Consider the following 23,830-nt stretch of genomic DNA (forward strand, 5'->3'; position numbering starts at 1 on the left):
ATTGTTTGAATAAGTTTTTCTGTGAGGTTTTTTATGTGAATTTTCTCAATTGGAATATGAAGTATGATAGTCACTTATTGTTTGAATAAGTTTTTCTATGAGGTTTTTTATGTGAATTTTCTCAATTGGAATATGAAGTATCTTTTTCATATGGGATGGTTACAAATCACAATGGAAAGACGTTAGTCCTTGCTCTGTGCAAATACTATGCTAGCTGTTGTTGGGACGTAAGTAGACCAAGAAAGGTACAATCCATGACCTTAAAGGACTTTACAAGGTAGAAATGGAAGCATACAGAGACAGGAAGAAGATAAAGGGAAGGCGTTTCTCATTGACTGAATATGGAACTGTATGCTCAATAACCGTGTTTTATCTTGCTCTTAACCTTCTCATACAAAAGCCTCCAGTTCTGTAAGGTTTTGCAGTAAGTATTAAACATATTAAATGTCCAGGATTATACCAGTCACTAGGGGGAATGCAAAATTATTAGATATGATTCTTGCCTTCAAGGAACTTAACTTTTTTAAGCAAAGGATAGGAAATGAAACAATACTTTACGTCTATGTGAAACTCCCACTTTTGGAAGATAAATTATAAAAATTTCTTCATCTGTTCATTTTAGTCATGCCTATATTTCTAAGAATTAACAGAAAACTAATTCTTTAAATAACAGAAGTGCCCCTTTGGTGCCTTATCAATTGTCAATTTACCAAGCAACTTGGAAAAAGAAACAACACATCGATACTGTGCCAACGCCTTCAAGCTTCACAGGTATATTTCCAAGTCAACATTCTTCTTTATTTCAGTCAAGAGTAAATCCATTTGGAATCTTCAGAGAAATAACAAAAATGGAAAAAAAGTGGTATTAACTTTTACATCCACTAAAGCAAAATACAGTATTATAACATCATGCAGAATCATACTGTATATGTCAGTGGTTCATTCTAGCTAACATTAGAATTACCTGAGGGTCTTTTTAAAACTACTAATGCCCAGGTAATTTCAGCCCAGTTGAATTACATCTTATCTCTGGATGTACAGTCTGGACTTAGTAAGTTGAAAAGGCTCCCAGTGATTCTAATATACAGTTGGGGGTGAGAATCACTGTTGTTAATAATATCCTTATCCCCAGAATACTTTTAAGGGAACTTATCTTGATTTTATTTATCTATTAATCTCGTAATCTGCAGAGAATATTACTCTGGACTTCGACATATATTGTTAATGACGCATTCTTTGAGGTTTTTAATCTGCTGAACACTAATATTTTGAATCTAGGAGTCTAGATTTAACTAATAAAAGGGTATTTCTCAACCTGCCAGCTTTAAGGGGCCTACTGCAGCAGGGAGAATGAGTGGAATATTTCTGGTTGATGTGGCACGTCTCTCCTTGTAAGTAAATGGCAGGCCAAAAAAAAGAAAGACAGTGTGAGGTTGCACCTGCTGTGCAATTTTCTACCAAACCATTTTATTATACATTAAAACTGAGCCTTATCTGGAAAGAAAAATTGTTACTTTAGAATAGACTTTGAGTGAAAGTTGAATAAATAAAATTTGGAGTATATTAGTCATGGATGCATTCCTAACAACAGTTTAAGTTAATCTTGGCTGCTGTTTTTTCCTAATAGCCAGTAATATCTGGCATATATCTCTTTTGTCTTATTGATGAATGTGTGTGGAGTGCAAGCGCATTAAAATACATCATTCTGGTATTACGTCACTTTTTCTACATAAGTCTGAATTGTCTTATTATTTTTGTACACTTATGACAGGTTGCCCATTCCTCGTCCAGGTGAAGTTTTGGGATTAGTTGGAACTAATGGTATTGGAAAGTCAACTGCTTTAAAAATTTTAGCAGGAAAGCAAAAGCCAAACCTTGGAAAATATGATGTATGTATTACCACCTTATAAAAATGAATATCTTGGTTCAGTTTTATGAGGCTATGAAGGAGAGAGTATGTGTGATTTTATTTTTTAATGTTCTTATTTTCAAGATTATTTGTGGAATTAATGCTGAGAAACTATAAATGAAACTCCTTTTTAGGTAAAATCTGTTAATGCTGCTTAATTGATAATTCTGAGCTTTCGTAAACTGTTATGAGTTGGTGTTTTCTTGATTTGAAATTAAATCCACCTCTAATATTATCTTAGAAGCAGAGGTATTCTGTTTGGATATGTGTTCTATTTTGTATAACATTCATCCTCTTTGCAACTGTATTATTAAATTCAGGTAATTATACATATATTTCTAGGACCCACCTGATTGGCAAGAAATTTTGACTTACTTCCGTGGATCTGAATTGCAGAATTACTTTACCAAGATTCTTGAAGATGACCTAAAAGCCATTATCAAACCTCAGTATGTAGACCAGATTCCCAAGGCTGCAAAGGTCAGTTGCTTTTTAGGAGAAATTTAGTGGATATTACAGATATTGGTGGACATATAAAAGATAAATCAAAGTAAACTTGTTTTATTTTGTGACTCTTTTTAATAGTGAGGGAATTTTAGTATTGAAGGAAAATAATACTATTTCTGATATATTATGGCAGGGGACAGTGGGGTGTATTTTGGACCGAAAAGATGAAACAAAGACACAAGCAATTGTATGTCAGCAGCTCGGTAAGTGTTTATTTTGTGTATGTGTTTTAATAGGCCCTGAACTTAACTCATGAAGATAGGTATCTTTATATGGATTACTGAAATAAATGGAAAAATCTCTAGTAGTTGTCGTATTTTCAACAGAAACATTCAAACAGAGAATGACTTGCAATATACATTTTACCTTGAAGAGGTAAAATAAAATAATATTGAACACAATGCCTCTATGTTCTTTGTAGATTTAACCCATCTAAAAGAACGCAATGTTGAAGATCTTTCAGGAGGAGAGTTGCAGAGATTTGCCTGTGCTGTCGTTTGTATACAGAAAGCTGATATGTAGGTTACTTTATACTTTTTGTAAATCTTATCCCTACTTTAGAGTTTTTGTTTATAATGCTGCTAATAGAGCAGTGGTTTGAGAGAAATTAATAGGAAGAGTATCTAATGTTTTAACTTCGAGGTCAGATGTTGAAGCAATTGTGCATCCATTGCCCATTTCCCTGTTATTCCATCAGGGGTAAAAAATTCATTTAGGTAAGTACCTTACAACTTATGGGTTCTGGAGCTCTTTAATCTGAAGTCAGCTGTTTATTTTGTAAACTCTCTTTATACATAAGAAGGACATTTTTTTAAGATGAAGCTCTCCTACGAGGCTGGCAAGATTTTCCATAGCTCAAGTGGAAAATCAGGTTTTTTAGGTTATCCTAAATCAGGGTGGCTTGCCATGTGAGAGAGAAGAAGGAAGTGAAAAAGGCGAGTTTCCTTTCTACCTTTTAATGCCTCTCTTCTCCCAGATAGTTTTTGCTCTCGTCTTTTTCCATACTTCTACTCTGGCATCCAGTGCAGGCTAGTTTTTCTCCATAAAGTATTCTGTAATTCTGGGCAGAGCCCTCCTTTCCAAAAACTCTGTTTGCTTTAGTGCAACCGACTTTAGCCAATTAAGAGAGCCCTCTGAATTACTTCGGAATATATCAGAATATTTTTCATGAGGAGATAACAGTTTGTAAGTTAGCCTAATCTAGGAGTCTCTCACCAGACTTGATATGCAGTCCTGCCTTTCGTAATTTATTTTCTTCCTTCTACTTCTGAACAGAATACAGAAATTTTTACCATTATGGGGTGGGCTCCTCATTATTATAAGGGGATTTTTGTTGTTGTTAAATCAGAAACTATATCTCAGTGCTTTAAAATAACATGCAAGATAGAATTTTATCATACTTGCCTTTCAAATTATTATGTTTGCTTTTTTTTTCATAGTTTCATGTTTGATGAACCTTCTAGTTACCTAGATGTCAAGCAGCGTTTAAAGGCTGCTATTACTATACGATCTCTAATAAATCCAGATAGGTAAGTACAGATTTGGTATATGCCTGTGCTGTTTTGTTTGAGGACTTTCACAGATTTCTAAAGTTTAAACACTGGGACCATCAATGTCACATATATGTGTGTGTTTTCCATCTTGGTTTTTGGAGCTATCACTTGAACTTACCTTCCTTTATCTAGAAAAGAGATTCTTAATGCAAGATCCATTTACTACCATACCTGTTTCCAGGGAGCCTAAGAATACTCTGTAGTGATATGCAAATTTTGGCATATATGTATGGATTTCTGGGAAGCAGATCCTTGACTTTTACCAGATCCTCAAATGGATATGTCACTCATACACACAATTTTAGAACAGAGTAATTCCGGTTTCCCAGGTCTTACTGAACACAAGGGAGGTCTTAAAAACTTCTGTTAAGTAATCACAACGTCCTGTATTTGTAGGGTGCTTTTGTAGTTTGCAGAGTTTTTATATCCATTATCTCATTTGCGCCTTAGTAAACTTGTAAGTAAGAATCTTTAGGTGGTATTCCCATTTTGCAGATGAAGATGTTTTAAGGTCAGAAAAGCTAGTTATTTCTAGGTTTCCAATTTGTGATATGGCAAGAACCCAGGGCTTTTTCTGTTCCTCTCTTTAGTAGCTGATTTAATTCATAGCTGATCTTACAACAGAGCAAGAGAAATCCCTAGGGATCAAAAAACCAAAGAGAGAACTGTAAATTACAGGGGAAAAACAAGGATGGCTTTCTTGAGGGGACGTTGCTTGTCTCTGTAGTAAGTCTTGAGCTTTAACAGCCACTTGTGGGCAAGAAGCAAGGCCTTGTATTGAATTATCACACAAAATGCCAGGACTCTCAAACGACTGCTTTCTCAGCAAAAGAGCAAACACAGGAGGATGTCAAGGAAACATATACCTGTCACTCACTGAGATCCTTGGAAATGGAGGGCTGGCTCCCCTTCAGATCTCTTTAGGGACTGGCAGCTCACATGGATATGGAATTGAAATTTATGTGATCAGGGGAGTCTAAGAACCATCCATGTTAAGAAAGTAACATAACAAGAGGGCCCTAGAATCTTTAGTTCTGTGGTACCTAGATGAAGCAAATATAAAACCACTCTGGAAGCATATGCCCTCAACCCTGGTCACACAGGATTTCTACAGGTAAAGACTCAAGAGCTTTAAGCCCAGGGTTATAAATGATAGGAGGAAACTGTCTACAAATGAGTCAGTAGACACAACAAACAGCAGGATTTAGACTTTCAGGAACTTTGAGTGACATTCTCAAAGAGACTGTAAAATAATATTTAAAATAATTTAAAACATGAAGATTTAAAACTAAGAATATGATACTACAAAAAAGCAACAGGTAAATATTTAAAAAACCCAAACAAATCTAGAAATTAAAAGTATAGTCATGACATGGACATGGACAGATTAGACAGGTTAGGTACAACAGAAAAGAGTGTGAGAAACTTGAAAAGTTGGTCTGAGCAAGCTACTAGAATACAGCAGAGAGAGAATAAGATTGAAATACAGAAGGGAGGTTCAGAGACATGGAGAATGGGATAAGAGAGAATAGAATGAGAAGAGGATTTACATATGTCTTAATAGGAGTCTGAAAAATAAAGCTATGAAAAGGTCATGGCTGGGTATTTTCCAGAATTGGAAAACTTGACTCCATAGATTCAAGGAGCAAATGATCCATGTACATACCTTGAAGTAAAACTTGGAATATCAGTGGTAAAGAGACAGTCTTAGTTGAGCCAAAGCGTAGCCATAATTTTCACTTCATTCTTAGACCAGGGCATTATGATAGCCTCTTTGGGGGAAGTAAGAGTATAAAATGTCCCAATATTCAGGGACTTCAGGATAAGGTAAATTAAAGAATACATAAGCAGTCAAGTCAGTAGTTCTCAGTCCTAATACCTTTTTATAAAACATTTTTATATTCCTTTGTTTTACTGAAATGACTATCATAGATATTATCTACATTTACACATAATTTTTTTAATACTATATAATGCTTTAACCATAATGAAAAAGCTAAAAGGATAATAATTTACAACCAGGTGACATGTATTTCAATATTCAGCCAAATCACTACATTCTATGTTATGAGAGGGCAGTAACCATAGTTGTGAAAAGGATAACATGCCAAAACAGGTTAGATTGACAAAGAGAAGAAAATGATTGTTAGATTTTCTCAGATGTGCTGGGTCTCATTTTTATAGGTAAAGGGTCAAAATAATTTCTTTGTAGTGATAGACTGATAATAAAAAGTTACAGGAAGTATATCTGCATCCTGAAATTCTACAACATATCAAGGCATACATTCAGTCTTTAATGCTGTAAAAAGATTTTGAAGATCATATCCTCCGATAAACAACAAGAAATAGAGGATGGATTAGAGAGGGGAACAGTAATGCAAGAGGAAGATTAAAAACCAACAGATAACCCAAAATTAAGTGTAGGGTGTAAATTTTCATAGCATACATTTCTCATGTTGCAGATTATTGTTTCTTCCCAAACCCTCAGAAAATTAGAGTGGCTCTCCTAAATCTTTTTTAACATTTTGGACTTCTGCATAAGCTCCATTTGAAAGTAGGGAAGGCAGGAGGTGTGACTTATTTTTTTCTTCTTTTCAAAGCACATTAAAAGCCACTAGATAATAACTATGCTGCCTTATACTTGGCCTTGAAGATTTTAATGGTAAAAAAGCAGAGAATTATTCCAGATAATGGAACATTGCCAATAAAGATACCAAGGCAGGATAAATATTGGCCCACTTGGGTGATTTGCCATTTTTATTGATGCTCACCACATTCAACAGTGGGCAAAAGTTTATTTGCATATTAAGAAGGGTGTTCCTACTAGAGGTAGAATTGGAGGTGAACCATGAAAGGGTTATGTAGAACTTCAGCAAGTGAGGATTTTAGGCAGGATGTTAGACCATTGAAATGATAGACCACCCTTAGACACACAGGGATAGAAGGGTAGATTATTCAGGAAACAAGCAAAGAGCCATTTTTCAGTGTGTCCTATATATAAATGAAATAAAAGAAATACAGATGCTGTGGTTCAGTTGACCAATTATTCGACTTTACAATATTGTAAAAGCAATACACATTCAGTAGAAACTGTACTTCAAATTTTGAATTTTGATATTTTCCCGGTCTGGCGATAGGCAGTACGATATTATCTTCTGATGCTGGGCAATGACAGCAAGCCACAGCTTCAAGTCAGCCACATGAGCACGAGGGTAAACAGCTGGTACCCTTACAACCATTCTGTTTTTCACTTTCAGTACAGTATTCAATACATTACATGAGATACTCAACACTTTATTATAAAATAGGCTTTATGTTACATGATTTTGCCCAACTGTAGGCTAATATAAGTGTTCTGAGCACATTTCAGGTAGGCTAGGCTAAGTATGATGTTTGTTAGATTAGGCATATTAAATGCATTTTCAAATTACGATGGGTTTATCAGGTGTAACCTTATAAATTGAGGAAGATCTATAGTAGCTAAAGTTTTGGAAGGTCTTAAAAGAAAGTCTGAAGATGTTATGTGTTTCATTTGGAACTGAGAGCCACATCTGGGGACCTGAAGAAAATGAGGTTTGTTAAAAGCCTATAACAATATTGATAGAAATGACAGCCTGAATTAGAATCTAGATAGAGAAAGAAAAGAATGAATTAGACATGCTTGACAATTTAAACAATATATGATTGCAAATAAAATTCTTTTTTTTATGGGAGTAGTGATTCCATCAATAAAAATATTGCTGGTTTTTATTTGTACAGGAAGCTGATAAATTAGAATTTTATATAAAGCAGAAACTAACACACCATTGTAAAGCAATTATACTCCAATAAAGATGTTTAAAAAAAAAAAGAATTTTAGGTGTCTGTAGGACGTTGCTTTTTGAACATCTTGAGCTAAGTTGAATAGGAATAAGATGCGTAAAAGCTTTATGATTATTATTTGCCTAATAGTTTCTATACTAGCAATACATTTTTCCTACCACTTGAAAAGTCATGTCATAGCCCATCCCGTTTATAAAGTGCTCCAGTACACACACTAACCTATTTTCTTTCTTACCGTCACTAGATTTTTATTACGTGTAAAAACATTTTGCTAACGTAGTGTTTTTTGGTATTGTTTCATATCTATTCCTTGTCTCCACAGCTGAAGTGAAAATTCTCAGGTTGAGGATTCTGTTGTATTCTCTGTGCATTCCTTACTACAGCTAGCATGAGACAGGACAAGTAGAAGGGTTTAATGCATAAATTGAAGAGCATAATAAACAGTTTAGAATAGGTCTGATTTAAATCTATTATAATTGTTTCTGCTTTGTAAAGTTTATTTTAAAGTTTATTTTATTAACAAAACATTTATTTCATTTATTCATACACTATTTCATGTTAACTCTTTTCTTTTAGTTTAAGAAAACAATTTGAAATATGAACGTTGATAATGAGTCTTAAAGAAAATGTTTTATAACTTAAGCTTAATATGGTCTTTACGGTTAATTTTTTAAAAATATATCTGTCTTCCTGAAATTTACACTGTAGTTTTTTAAAAAACTATGTAAAAGTTTTCATTATAATTAAATATTTTAATTATATATATTATATTACATTTTAAAATAAAAATCTATATTGATTTTCAGATATATCATTGTGGTGGAGCATGATCTAAGTGTATTAGACTATCTCTCTGACTTCATCTGCTGTTTATATGGCGTACCAAGTGCTTATGGTGTTGTCACTATGCCTTTTAGTGTAAGAGAAGGTAACTTGAAAAACTTTTCACAATGCTGTATTCTCTTTCACTCTAATGCTTAGAAAATGTATTGCTGTTGATGCTAAGTAGTTAAGTGTTGCTGTCATATTACTTATCCAAAACTCTGGCCTTAAGGAATTTAATCTCACAATAGAATATACATATATAAGGTTATATACATCAGTTGTTAAACATAACCTATGTCTTTTTGTAGAAGTTTTTGTTGTGGGTAAAAATGCTCTATCACTTTCACTATTTATTTGCTACATTAAAAGTTTCTTTTATATTTTGGCCTCTGCAGCATCACTGTACTACTTGTCATGTTCAGCTTTATCTTTGACGGGCCAATACCAGTAGGAAAACTCTTAAAATTGATTTAGTGCTCATCTTGTTTTCATGTTTCAAATTTATCTGTATCCTAAGTCTGTGAAACTAAGACTATACAAAAGTCTAATAAGATAGTTAAGTATATTATAGTCTAGTAAGTGACTAAAATTCTAATAAAATAGCTTAGTAAGTGTATTTTCACTTATTTCTTCTACTTTCAGGAAAGAGGGACTCTGGTCTGTTTTCCATGTCTCTTCCCTAAGCAAGTTAGGCAAAAGTAAAAACTAGCCTACCACTAAGTGGCTCTTGAAACAGAATCAGTGCACTCTCTACCTCATACACCTTCTTCCTTTTAATTTCTTTCTTAATTGCTTCCTCATTCCTATTTTTACTTTTTTACATTTCTTCTCTCCAGCTATGCCTTAAGCTGGCAATCTAGAACACCTAAAAGGACTACTTAGTCCATATCTTGAAAAAATACCATATTCTACAAGAATAAGTATTCATGTAGCCTTATAGCTCCCTAGGTTGAACAGGCTCTTTTTTTTTTTTTTAAAGCTGTCTCTTCAAAGAGATTGCTTTTGAGTTACCTAAGAAACTTTTGGAGAAAGAAATTATATTGCATCATACTCTGCATAACAAGGCAGTGGTATCTTTTAATTTATAAAAAGTGTATAAATAGTTTAAGATGTGGGGAAGGAATTGCTCTCACGTCCCTATCTATACATTTGAGATAGGTAGGTATTTTAAGGGAAAATTTGTGAGATTTCCCAGTTTTCTTTCCAGTAGTCTTAAGAGATGATATCAGAAGCAATTAGTGTTTTATTCTCCTCAGTTAGCAAGTATTTATTGAATGCCTACTCTGCCTAAAGTAGTTCTAGAATCGCATTGATGATAATGACATGGGTACCTGGCAATCACTTTTCATAATTCCATTTATAGATGCCATGTCTAAAGCCTATGCCAAGAAGTAGTTCCTGGTGAGGTTTTTAATGTACCCTATCTGTTAAAACAATTCAAGTAACAAACTGCACTTAATCTTTCTGCTTTCCTTTAATATACTGAAATTAACACATTATATGTAAAAGCTCTTTATGAACTGTAAAGGAATTTTTGCTTGAACTCATTTTTAAATTGGCAAGAGAGACATTGCAGTATTAATGTATAAAGCTGACTTGTTAGTGTTTTTTCCACAGTCACTTCTCTGAGCTTTCATTTTCTTACCTGGTGAATTAGGCACTTGGACTAAATGGCCACTAAGTTTCCTTCAAGTTTATATTTTTATTTAATTTTTGGTTTTAATCTTTTTAACCCCACATTTGTAATTTTTAAATAGTTTAAGATATAAAAATGCTAATTTGGGCAGAATAAACATCTATTTATTCTGTCAATAAATATTTGTTGAACACCTGTGTTCTAGGCTGAAAAGGCCTAGATGTGGTTCTTAACTGCAGATGACATGGATAATATCCTTAGACTTTCTTTCAAGACCTTCTGGAACTTCACCTACTGTCCTCTTATAAATAGTAAACACTTTAAAAACAGATCTTTTCACTGTTTCCCAAATAATCCACTTTTCCATTTCTGTGCACCTGCCATTGTGGTTCTTAACAACTGCAGCATGGAGGAATTTTCATGTACAGTATGTTAGTTTACTTTCATTTATTAAAATCTGTTTAGATAATGGTGTTTTTGTACAGTGAAGCCAAAAAAAAGGTTAATGAAATAGTTTGTTATTATAAATTTCTTTGAAACCTGGGAAGTTAATCTGAAAACAAATGCAGTAAATCATAACTTGAACGTATGGTTATGTCTTCCATGAAAATGAATATTCGTAACTTAAATCATCTTTAAAAAATTATTGCTCAAACTATTTTAATTTATTTTATGTCAATCTGAAAATATTCCATTTTACCTACTTATCATTTTATAGAGAAAAATTACAATTTTTTATTTTAAAATACAGAAGAAATGGCATCATAGGCTTTCACATAAAATCTGATGGAAAAAATCTTATAAAAATCACGTAATAATGAAAAGTTATGCTTTGTGTATATAGGCATACATGAATTACTTAAACTTGGCATTAGGTACATGAAACACTGTTGTCACACTGCATGCTATAAATCCACAGAAATTTAAATCTATGCATAGATTGCTCACAAGAGAGCCTAGGGTTTTGGCTTTTACATGATCATTTATTTTTGTGGAAAAAGTTTAGTCTTTAAGTGATCTTTACTAATTTATTTCAATGACTTTCCAACAGGCATAAACATTTTTTTGGATGGCTACGTTCCAACAGAAAACTTGAGATTCAGAGATGCATCACTTGTTTTTAAAGTAGCTGAGACAGCAAATGAAGAAGAAGTTAAAAAGATGTGTATGTATAAATATCCTGGAATGAAGAAAAAGATGGGAGAGTTTGAGCTAGCAATTGTAGCTGGAGAGTTTACAGATTCTGAAATCATGGTGATGTTGGGTGAAAATGGTAAGTTTTCCTTATTTTGTGATATTCGGAAGTTTGTTCTGTTTATCCAGTAACTGAGTGTTAATTACTCCATGAAAAACTTTGACTCAGTTATAGGTCTGGGAGCTGGATTGAATTCCTACATTTCTCAGTGTAGTTCACATTTTGTGACAACATATGATTTAATCTGTCATTTAATCGAGTTCATATTTCTTATTTTGTTTTCATAACCTTCAGTGAGAATAAGATTTTTTCTAAGCTGGTTTTTCTATGTATAAATTAATATGAATAGCACTTATTCATCTTAGAAACTGACTAGGAAGGAAAGGATAAATTGGTAGTTCTGAAGCAGTCTAGTTTAAAATGTTTTTCTTGCATTCCTCCACTTGGAACCTTTCTTAATTTAAATTTAGGCTAATCTAACTTTGTAAATAGTTGTATTACCAACACTTTTTAGTAATAGATTATCGTCATAAACATAGTTACGAGATGAATTTGAGTGCCAAATATCTGGTATGGCTTTCATGATTTTTAGAAAAAGATTTGAACTGTGTACTTACAGCTTACAAAACTGTAGAAGAAAAAAATTTTATGAAGATTGTTGCAATGTATCAGTTTTTAGTTAACAGGAATTTTGAACTTGGTTGCAATTAAATATTTCATGTAACTGGCCTTTATGATGATGGTATCAACCATAACAATTATTGTCCTGTCTTAACAATAAATTGTGTGCATTGATATTTTAGCTAAATAAGTCTTTCAAGAACTAACCCAAGACTTTATAGACCACCGTTTGTTAAAATGGCCGTCATAAACTTTAGTCTATATTCCTCCTAATTAGTTTAGAATGATACTTGAGAGAAGAATCATGAAAGTTCAAGTATTTTTCTATATAACCTTCAGAATTCAGTAGTGTCAGTGTATTTGTTCAAAACTAATTTCTCAGTTAAAACCCAGTAGTACATTAGTGATTTACTGTAAATGTGAAGCATCTTTCAAGTCAATTTCTTGTATGTTGTGTTGTTGCCAGGTACTGGTAAAACGACGTTTATCAGAATGCTTGCTGGGAGACTTAAACCTGATGAAGGAGGTACTGTTGTAATATTGAGTCTTTTTACTCTGTTCCACATAGTAAACTTTAAAGATCTGGGCCGTTTTCAGTGTCTTATTTATTTGTATTACTTTGCAGGGGAAGTACCAGTTTTAAATGTCAGTTATAAGCCACAGAAAATCAGTCCCAAATCAACCGTGAGTTATTCTGTTATTTTGTTATTGAAGAAGAGTTTATATGTGTATATACCTAGAGCATTAATCTTACACTATATCAAAAATTTTCTCCAAATTAGTTTCTGTACAGGTGTAATAAGGTGGCTAAGGAAGATCTTAGGACTACTACAGTTCTTTATTCATTTCCACTACTAGGAAACTCTTAAGTCTGTTTGGCATCTTTTTCCAAAATAAATCTTCAAAAACTTAATGTGTTTTGGTGCTGCAGATGACATCAAGAAAGTGAAAAGTTACCCACAGGACTGGAGAAGTTATTTGCAAATCATATATTTAATAAGATACTCGTATCCAGAATATATAAAGAACTGTTACAGCTCAATTTTTAAATGGGCAAAGGATTTGAATAGACATTTTTCCAAAGAAAATATACAGATAGCCAATAAACATATGAAAAGATGCACAGCATCGTTAGTCATTAGGGAAATGCAAATCAAAACCACATTGAGAGACCACATAACATCCATTAGAATGACTTAAAGCAGAAAGACGATAACAAGTATTGCTGAGGATGCAGAGAAATTAGAACCTCATATGTTGCTGGTGGGAATGAAAAATGGTAGAGCCACTGTTATTCTGTCATAAAAAGAAATAAAACACTGATACATGTTACAATATGGATGAGCCTTAAAACATGAAATTAACCTCCTTTGATTTCTGCAGGTGTTGTAATGAACTTATTAATTACAGTATCTATGCTCAGTACTCACTCATGTTGGGAATATTTGAGACGGCGTGGCTTACAATGAAAATTTTATCATTGATACTTTCTATAAGCTTAGCTTTTAAGTTCTCAAACTCAGCCCTCTTCTCAAATAACAAGTTAAAAGACATCTTAAATTTATCCCTGTCATATTATCGTGCATTTTGTGTTAGCTCACAGATTGCCTAAGATTAGTTGATACCCATATTGACCTTTAGAAGTATTCCTAGTCTCTAATGATTTCTTCCCTGAAACATTTATCATTTACTACTTTCAAATTTTAAGATTTTGGGTTTTTTTTTTAACTTGGACATGATGGGTTTTTAATTTTTAAAGTCTCAAAACTTGTCATAGCTGATGGATAAGCATCTAAATACTATCGATATCTGCTGGTGGCAAATTGATATACTTTTGCTGTGTAGCTTAACTTTCTCAAGATTCAAAATTAGAGTAGTTCTATACTGAAATAAAATTTCAATACTTTTCCATTAAATACTATACTTTTCCATTAAATAATTCCATTTTTCCATTAAATAAGGGAAGTGTTCGCCAGCTACTACATGAAAAGATCAGAGATGCTTACACTCATCCACAATTTGTGACTGATGTAATGAAGCCTCTGCAAATTGAAAACATCATCGATCAAGAGGTACTCTAAAATAATTTTTGTTGTTTTATCATTTTATTATTTTAAACTTTGAATGTCTCTACATGGTTTACTGAACTTCTTTTGCAAATAGGTGCAAACATTATCTGGTGGTGAACTGCAGCGAGTAGCTTTAGCTCTTTGTTTGGGCAAACCTGCTGATGTCTATTTAATTGACGAACCATCTGCATATTTGGATTCTGAGCAAAGATTGATGGCTGCTCGAGTTGTCAAACGGTAATGTCCCACTCATAAAGAGTATTACCTGTGATCGTGTGTAGTGGCAGACAAAAGTGCTTAATATAGTGTTTGAATATGATGATATAAAGCTTTTCAAAATCATGTGTTTTAGTTTCATACTCCATGCTAAGAAGACAGCCTTTGTTGTGGAACATGACTTCATCATGGCCACCTATCTAGCAGATCGAGTCATTGTTTTTGATGGTGTTCCATCTAAGAACACACTTGCAAACAGGTAAAACTATTTTCTAAACTAAGTTCCAACACTTAGAAACTTACTTTATTTAGTTATTTATTTCAAGTTGGCTGGCTCTTTTTTTTTTTAATCTTTGTTGGAGTATAATTGCTTTACAATGTTGTGTTAGTTTCTGTTGTAAAACAGTTTGTTGTACAACAAACTGAATCAGCTATAAGTATACATATATCCCCTCCCTCTTGAGCCTCCCCCCCCGTCCTCCCTATCACACCCCTCTAGGTCATCTCAAAGCATCAAACTGATCTCCCTGTGCTATGCAGCAGCTTCCCACTGGCCATCCATTTTACATTTGGTAGTGTATATATGTCAGTGCTACTCTCTCACTTCGTCCCAGCTTCCTTTTCCCCCCACTATGTCCTTAAGTCCGTTCTCTACGTCTGTGTCTTTATTCCTGTCCTGCCACTAGGTTCATCATTAACGTTTTTTTAGATTCCATATATGTGCATTAGCATACGGTATGTGTTTTTCTCTTTGTGACTTACTTCACTGTACGACAGACTCTAGGTCCATCCACCTCATTACAAATAACTCAGTTTTGTTCCTTTTTATGGCTGAGTAATATTCCATGATATATATGTGCCACATCTTCTTTATCCATTCATCTGTCTATGGACATTTAGATTGCTTCCATATCCTGGCAGTTGTACCACAGTGTTCATTGCAGGAATATTTACATGAATCTTTTTGAATTATGGTTTTCTCAGGGTATATGCCCAGTAGTGGGATTGCTGGGTCATATGGTAGTACTATTTTTAGGTTTTTAAGGAACCTCTATACTGTTCTCTATAGTGGCTGCATCAATTTACAATCCCACCAACAGTGCAAGAGGATTCCCTTTTCTCCACACCCTCTCCAGAATTTATTGTTTGTAGATTTTTTGATGATAGCCATTCTGACTGGTGTGAGGTGATTCCTGATTGTGGTTTTGATTTGCATTTCTCTAATAATTAGTGATGTTAAGCATCTTTTCATGTGTTTGTTGACAATCTGTATGTCTTTGGAGAAATGTCTATTTAGGTCTTCTGCCCATTTTTGGATTGGGTTGTTTGTTTTTCTGATACTGAGCTACATGAGCTGCTTGTATATTTTGGAGATTAATCCTTGTCAGTTGCTTCATTTACAAATATTTTCTCCCATTCTGAGAGTTGTCTTTTTGTCTTGTTTATGGTTTCCTCTGCTGTGCAAAAGCTTTTAAGTTTCATTAGGTCCCATTTGTTTATTTTTGTTTTTATTTCCATTTCTCTAGGAGGTGGGTCAAAAAGGACCTTGCTGTGATTTATGTCATGGAGTGTTCTTCGTATGTTTTCCTCTAAGAGTTTTATAGTGTCTGGCCTTACATTTAGGTCTTTAATCCGTTTTGAGTTTCTTTCTGTGTATGGTGTTAGGAAGTGTTCTAATTTCATTCTTTTACATGCAGCTATCCAGTTTTCCCAGCTCCGCTTATTGAAGAGGCTGCTTTTCTCCATCATATATTCTTGCCTCCTTTGTCAAAGATAAGGTGACCATATGTGCGTGGGTTTATCTCTGGGCTTTCTATCCTGTACCATTGATCTATATTTCTGTTTTTGTGCCAGTACCATAGTGTCTTGATTACTGTAGCTTTGTAGTATAGTCTGAAGTCAGGGAGCCTGATTCCTCCAGCTCCGTTTTTCTTTCTTGATTGCTTTGGCTACTCGGGGTCTTTTGTGTTTCCATACAAATTGTGAAAGTTTTTGTTCTAGTTCTGTGGAAAATGCCATTGGTAATTTGATGGGGATTGCATTGAATCTGTAGATTGCTTTGGATAGTGTAGTCATTTTCACAATATTGATTCTTCCAATCCAAGAACATGGTATATCTCTCCATCTGTTTTGTATCTTCGATTTCTTTCATCAGTGTCTTGTACTTTTCTGCGTACAGGTCTTTTGCCTGCTTAGGTAGGTTTATTCCTAGGTATTCTTTTTGTTGTGATGGTAAGTGGGAGTCTTTCCTTGATTTCTCTTTCTGATTTTTCATTGTTAGTGTACAGGAATGCAAGAGATTTCTGTGCATTAATTTTCTATCCTGCTGCTTTACCAAATTCATTGATTAGCTCTAGTAGTTTTCTGGTGACATCTTTAAGATTTTCTATGTATAGTGTTATGTTACCTGCAAACAGTGACAGTTTTACTTCTTCTTTTCCAATTTGGATTCCTTTTATTTCTTTTTCTTCTCTGATTGCTGTGGCTAAAACATCCAAAACTATGTTATGTTGAATAATAGTGGTGAGAGTGGGCACCCTTGTCTTGTTCCTGATCTTAGTGGAAATGGTTTCAGTTTTTCGCCATAGAGAATGATGTTTGCTGTGGGTTTGTCATATATGGCTTTTATTATGTTGAGGTAGGTTCCCTCTATGCCCACTTTCTGGAGAGTTTTTATCATAAATGGGTGTTGAATTTTGTCAGAAGCTTTTTCTGCATCTATTGAGATGATCGTATGGTTTTTATCCTTCAGTTTGTTAAGATGGTGTTTCACATTGATTGATTTGTGTATGTTGAAGAATCCTTGCATTCCTGAGATAAACCCCACTTGATCATGGTGTATGATCCTTTAGTGTGCTGTTGGATTCTGTTTGCTGGTATTTTGTTGAGGATTTTTGCATCTATGCTCATAAGTGATATTGGCCTGTAATTTTCTTCTTTTGTGACATCTTTGTCTGGTTTTGGTATCAGGGTGATGGTGACCTCAAACAGTGAGTTTGAGAGTGTTGCCCCCTCTGCTATATTTTGGAAGAGTTTGAGAAGGATAGGTGTTAGCTCTTCTCTAAGTGTTTGATAGAATTCGCCTGTGAAGCCATCTGGCCTTGGGCTTTTGTTTGTTGGAGGATTTTTTGTTGTTGTTGTTGTGTTACGCGGGCAGCTCACTGTTGTGGCCTCTCCCGTTGTGGAGCGCAGGCGTGCCATGTGGGATCTTCCCAGACCAGGGCACAAACCCGTTTCCCCTGCATCAGCAGGTGGACTCTCAGCCACTGTGCCACCAGGGAACCCCGCTGTTGGAGGATTTTTAATCAGTTTCACTCTCAGTACTTGTGATTGGTCTGTTCATGTATTCTATTTCTTCCTGGTTCAGTCTTAGAAGGTTGTACTTTTCTAAGAATTTGTCCATTTCATCCAGGTTGTCCATTTTATTGGCATATAGTTGCTTGTAGTAGTCTCTCATGATCCTTTGTATTTCTGTGGTGTCAGTTGTTACTTCTCCTTTTTCACTTCTAATTCTGTTGACTTGAGTCTACTCCCTTTTTTTCCTGATGAGTCTGGCTAATGGTTTATCAGTTTATCTTCTCAACGAACCAGCTTTTAGTTTTATTGCTCTTTGCTGTTTTTTCCTTCATTTCTTTTTCATTTATTTCTGATCTGATCTTGATGATTTCTTTACTTCTGCTCATTTTGGGGTTTTTTGTTCTTCTTTCTCTAATTGCTTTAGGTGTAAGGGTAGGTTGTTTATTTGATATTTTTCTTGTTTCTTGAGGTAGGATTGTATTGCTATAAACTTCCCTCTTAGAACTGCTTTTGCTCCATCCCATAGGTTTTGGGTCATCGTGCTTTCATTGTCATTTGTTTCTAGCTATTTTTTGATTTCCTCTTTGATTTCTTCAGTGATCTCTTGGTTGTTTACTAGCGTATTGTTTAGCCTCCATGTGTTTGTATTTTTTACAGTTTTTTTCCCCTGTAATTGATATCTAGTCTCCTAGCATTGTGGTCAGAAAAGATGCTTCATATGATTTCAGTTTTCTTAAATTTACCAAGGCTTGATTTGTGACCCAAGATGTGGTCTGTCCTGCAGAACATTCCGTGTGCACTTGAGAAGAAAGTGTATTCCTTTGTTTTTGGATGGAATGACCTATAAATTTCAATTATGTTCATCTGGTCTAATGTGTCGTTTAAAGCTCATGTTTCCTTATTTATTTTTGTTTGGATGATCTGTCCGTTGGTATAAGTGGGGTGTTAAAGTCCCTTACTATTATTGTGTTACTGTCAATTTCTCCTTGCATGGTTGTTAGCATTTGCCTTATGTATTGAGGTGTTCCTGTGTTGGGTGCATAAACATTTATAACTGTTATATCTTCTTCTAGGATTGATCCTTTGATCATTATGTGGTGTCCCTCTCTATCTGTTGTAACAGTCTTTATTTATTTTCTTATTTTTTATTTTTTATTTTTTTTGCGGTACGCGGGCCCGTCACTGTTGTGGCGTCTCCCGTGGTGGAGCACAGGCTCCGGACGCGCAGGCTCAGCAGCCATGGCTCACGGGCCCAGCCGCTCCATGGCATGTGGGATCTTCCTGGACCGGTGCACGAACCCGTGTCCCCTGCATTGGCAGGCGGACTCTCAACCACTGCGCCATCAGGGAAGTCCCAACAGTCTTTATTTTAATGTCTATTTTAACTGATACGAGTATTGCTACTCCAGCTTTCTTTTGATTTCCATTTGTATGTAATATCTTTTTCCATCCCTTCTCTTTCAGTCAGTGTGTGTCCCTAGGTCTGAAGTGGGTCTCTTGTAGACAGCATATATGGGTCTTGTTTTGTATCCATTCAGCCAGGCTGTGTCATTTAGTTGGGGCATTTAATCCATTTACATTCAAGATTATTATCGATATGTATGTTCCTATTACCATTTTCTTAATTGTTTGGGGGTTTTTTTGTGGGTCTTTTTCTTCTTTTTTATTTCTTGCTTAGAAAAGTTTCTTTAGCATTTGCTGCAAAGCTGGTTTCGTGGTGCTGAATTCTTTTAACTTTTGCTTGTCTGTAAAGCTTTTGACTTCTCTGTTGAATCTGAATAAGATCCTTGCTGGGTAGAATAATCTTGGTTGTAGGTTTTACTGTTTCATCACTTTAAGTATATCCTACCACTCCCTTCTGGCCTGTAGAGTTTCTGCTGAAAAATCAGCTCACAACCTTACGGGGATTCCTTTGTATGTTATTTTTTGTTTTACCCTAGCTGCTTTTAATATTTTTTCTTTGAATTTAATTTTTGTTAGTTTGATCAATATGTGTCTTGGTGTGTTTCTCCTTGGGTTTATCCTCTATGGGACTCTGTGCTTCCTGGACTTGGGTAACTATTTCCTTTTCCATGTTAGGAAAGTTTTCAACTACAATCTCTTAGAATATTTTCTCAGACCCTTTTTCTTTTCTTTTTCTGGGACCCCTATAAATCGGACGTTGGTGCATTTAGTGTTGTCCTAGAGGTCTCTGAGATTGTCTTCCTTTCATTCTTTTTCTTTACTCTGCTCCTCGGCAGTTATTTCCACCATTTTGTCTTCAGGTCACTTATCCATTCTTCTGCCTCAGTTATTCTGCTATTGATTCCTTCTAGAGTGTTTTTAATTTCAGTTGTGTTGTTCATTACTGTTTGTTTGCTCCTTAGTTCTTCTAGGTCCTTTTTAAATGTTTCTTGTTTCGGTGTCCAGCAGTTTGGATCATCTTTACTGTCATTATTCTGAATTCTTTTTTAGGTAGTTTGCCTATTTCCTTTTCATTTATTTGGTCTTGTGGGTTTTTAGATGGCTCCTTTGCCTGTAAGATACTTCTGTGTCTTCTCATTTTGTCTAATTTACACTATTTGAGGTCTCCTTTCCCTCGGCTGCAGGGTCGTAGTTCCTCTTCCTTCTGTTCTCTGCCCAGTGGTGTGGTTGGTCCAGTGTCTTGTGTAGGCTTCCTGATGGGAGGGACTGGTGCCTGCATTCTGGTGGGTGAAGCTGAGTCTTTTCCCTCTGATGAGTAGGGCTGTGTCAGGTGGTATGTTTTGGGGTGTTTGTGAGCTTAGTATGAGTTTAGGTAATCTGTGTGCTGATGGGTGGGTTTGTGTTCCTGTCTTGTTGTTTGTTGTGAGGCGTCCAGTACTGGGAGCTGCTGGCAGTTGGGTGAAGCTGGGTCTTGGATTCAGATAGAGGCCTCCGTGAGAGCTCTCAGAGATTAATCTTCCCTGGGGCTGGGAATTTTGTAGTGGTCCAGCATCCTGGACTCGTTGCTCTCAATCCAGAGCCTCAGAACCGACTTTTGTTCAAGGGACCAAGACCCCACAAGTCGGTCGTCCTGGCAATAAAGGGGATTTAAAAAAAAAAGACTAGCAAAACCCCAGACATGGTAAGAAGTATAATCAAACAGAAACAGAAACAAGGAAACATGCACACACACAAAAGAAACAAAACAGAGCCAAGTAAATCAAATAGGAAGAGAACAACCAGACAAACAAAAGAACCCAAGAACGAAATCAACAATTAAGAAGAAAGTTGACAAAAACCCAAAACAAAGCAGAGTGCCAACTGAAGAATGAAGCAAAGAAACAAAACAAACTGACAAAAATGATATTAAAAAAACAAAGAAAAAGGGGAAAGAAGACAACAGAAAATCAGTGTAGAAACAGAAATATAAAAAAGACAAAATAGAAAACGTATTTAAAAAAAAAAGACAAACGAAACCCTGGAGAAATGGTAAAAACAAAATCAAACAAAAAAAACCAGAAGCACGGAAACACACACACATGTAAAAGAAACCAAAACAGCCAAATAAAACAAAAAAAGCAAGAGAAAAACCAGACAAATAGCACAATTCAAAAATGAAATCAAACAATTAGGATTAATACTAACAAAAACACATAACCAAAAAACAAAAGGAAAGCAGTGTACCCACTGAATAATAAAGCAAGGAAACCGAACAAACCTATAAAAATGATTTAGAAAATAGTAAAATAAAAAGGGAAAAACATAGGACAACAGAAAAGCAAAGAAGAAATGGAAATATTAAACATATATATTGAAGAAAAAAATTCGGGACAAGAACACAGAACAACAGAAAAGCAAAGTAAAAATATAAATATATACCAAAAAAAAGATAAAAATATGTTATAAAACACAGAGATCCCAAAAGACTAAATAAAAATCTAAAACAACAAAACAAAAAAAGAAAGTAAAGCAAGCCAAAAACAAAATAAGCTAGAACCAACAACAGAATGAATCAAAACATAATAAAATTAATAGTAGGGCTTCCCTGGTGGCGCAGTGGTTGAGAGTCCGCCTGCCGATGCAGGGGACACGGGTTCGTGCCCTGGTCCGGGAGGATCCCGCATGCCGCGGAGCGGCTGGGCCCCTGGGCCTGCGCGTCCGGAGCCTGTGCTCCGCAGCGGGAGAGGCCACAACAGTGAGAGGCCTGCGTACCGCAAAAAAAAAAAAAAAAAAAAAAAAAAAAGTAATAATTGTTTCCCTGGGGTCTCCGCTGTCAGGGTCCTTGCTCACACTGTGAGCCACAGCCCCCCTCCACCTCCCCAGGAACCCCTCCTCTGTCTCTGGGCTGGTCTCTGGACCTTCTGTGGGCCTGGGGACCCCTCCAGCTCTGATGTGGCCCAGTTCCTGCGTGTGCTGCCCCCAAAGTCCACAGTTGCCAAAGCTGGACTGTTTTCATTTGTGGGAACACTCATTGGTCTACTCAGATGTTCCATAGACGCAGGGTCTTCCTAGCTGATCGTGGGGATTTAATCTGCAGCTTGTGCTGCCAGTGGATAGATTTTCCATCCTCTTCCTTAGTTGCCCCGTCCCTGGGGTTCAGCTTTGGTTTTATCCCCACCTCTGCGTGTGGTCTGCCTGCAGGAGTCTGGTCCTGAGGCTGCCTTGGAGCTCTTGGGTCTGGCCCTGTGAGGACCGGGTGCAGAGGTGGTATGACTGCTTGGATCACGGGAGCCCCAGCGGCACCAAATGCACAGGGGAGCCGGCGGCCATGGGTTCAAGAGATATGGCCCTAGTGAGGGCCTTTTCCGGCGCCCAGCGTAAGGCACCTGAGAGCCAGCCCTGGCCGGGGTTTTTCCGACACCTGGCAGCAGGCACATGAGGGCCAGCTCTGAGGGGGCTTTTTTATGTCTCACAGCCAGCACGCAAGAGCCAGCCCTGAGCGGGCTTCTTTTATTGTCGTTGGCAGGCAGCGATATGTGGGGAGAGAGAGGTTACAATAATGGCCCTGCGTGGGACTCAGCAGTAGTGCCCTGCTTCCATGGCAGTGCAGTCTTCCTCCATAGGCATTCCCTGCTGCGGATTTCTTCCCTCCTGTCCCCTTGGTCCGTCTTCCCACAGCCAACAGCACTTCTTGCTCTGGGCCTGTTTTCCAGTCCCCACACACCAGCTCCCAGCCCCCTTGCACACCTGTGAACACACGTCCCAGTCTGGGTCACGTAGGGCCACTGTATGGGCCATCTGTGTATTTCTTACTCTGTCCTGTCTGCTACGGATCAGCAGCTTCACCCTCTTCCAGCAGCCTCAGATGCTTCCCTTCTGTCCCAATCAATTTCCCCATCATAGAGGAGGTTTCCCCAAATTCGGGAATCTCTCCTCTGCTTCAGTTCCCCTGCCCCAGGATGTAGTCCCATCCGGCTTCCTCTTCTCCTTCTCCCTTCTTTTTTTCCATCCTACCCGGTTATGCAGGGATCTTTATACTCCTTTCCGGTGTCCAAGGTCTTCTGCTAGTTTTTGGCTGGTGTTCTGTGAGAATTGTTGCATCTATGGATGTATTCCTGATGCATCCGTGGAGAGAGATCAACTCCACGTCCACCTACTCTCTGCCATCTTGAATCTCCCCAGAAAATTATTTTAAAATTTCCAATCAACATATAGACATTAGTCATACTGTTTTCATTTTTAATAAGGAAAGAGATAACCAGAAAATCTAGAAGTGATTTTGTAACTCCCAAGATTATTCATATTCGGTACTGGATGGCCCTGGGTAGAATAGCGTTTTTTAGACTATGGTAAACTCCTGACCCAGGGGAATAAGTATGTGGAGCTTTGGGCCCCTCACCTTTTCTTTCAGGTTCAGTTTTGTCTGTTCCATTATTTGGATGCATGATTTGCCCCATTTACACCGCTAGTGGTAAAGCTCACTACACCCTAGATATCTGGTATTAATGTACAGCAGAGTTAAAAATGAATGATTTTACCTCCTCCGTCCCCTTTTTCTCTCATTTTTCCTTATTGGCTTGATTGAGAGTACTTGTAATATAAAGAACTTTCACACTGGTTTATGGGAAATTTTTTTTTATGAGAAATTGTTTACACTTTTAGTGCTGAAACCTTATTAGGTTGAACTGTATGAAATTCCTGATATTCAGCCATTTGACCTGTAAAAACAGCAAGTTCATGTGATACCAACAATGTTTGCTGGTTTAGGGAGGAATGGATTTGCTATTTGAATAATTC

The 23,830-nt window shown here is 36.2% G+C and overlaps 1 protein-coding gene across 1 annotated transcript in view; it reads left to right on the forward strand.

The window, feature by feature from the left end:
* Positions 1–23,830, forward strand: part of ABCE1 (ATP binding cassette subfamily E member 1) — a 36,408-nt gene that overhangs the window by 8,575 nt on the left and 4,003 nt on the right. Inside the window, exons 4-16 of the mRNA XM_027117080.1 lie at positions 674–771; positions 1,772–1,889; positions 2,252–2,389; positions 2,550–2,619; positions 2,838–2,934; positions 3,856–3,945; positions 8,598–8,719; positions 11,304–11,525; positions 12,535–12,594; positions 12,694–12,752; positions 14,030–14,140; positions 14,232–14,374; positions 14,490–14,612. Of these exons, the coding sequence (XP_026972881.1) occupies positions 674–771; positions 1,772–1,889; positions 2,252–2,389; positions 2,550–2,619; positions 2,838–2,934; positions 3,856–3,945; positions 8,598–8,719; positions 11,304–11,525; positions 12,535–12,594; positions 12,694–12,752; positions 14,030–14,140; positions 14,232–14,374; positions 14,490–14,612 (1,451 nt within the window). The remainder of the gene's footprint in view (positions 1–673; positions 772–1,771; positions 1,890–2,251; positions 2,390–2,549; positions 2,620–2,837; positions 2,935–3,855; positions 3,946–8,597; positions 8,720–11,303; positions 11,526–12,534; positions 12,595–12,693; positions 12,753–14,029; positions 14,141–14,231; positions 14,375–14,489; positions 14,613–23,830) is intronic.

Source organism: Aethalodelphis obliquidens, unplaced genomic scaffold (genome assembly GCF_003676395.1).
Source record: "Aethalodelphis obliquidens isolate GAN/ISIS:26980383/991018 unplaced genomic scaffold, ASM367639v1 scaffold17, whole genome shotgun sequence".
In the NCBI taxonomy this organism is placed as follows: Eukaryota; Metazoa; Chordata; class Mammalia; order Artiodactyla; family Delphinidae; genus Aethalodelphis; species Aethalodelphis obliquidens.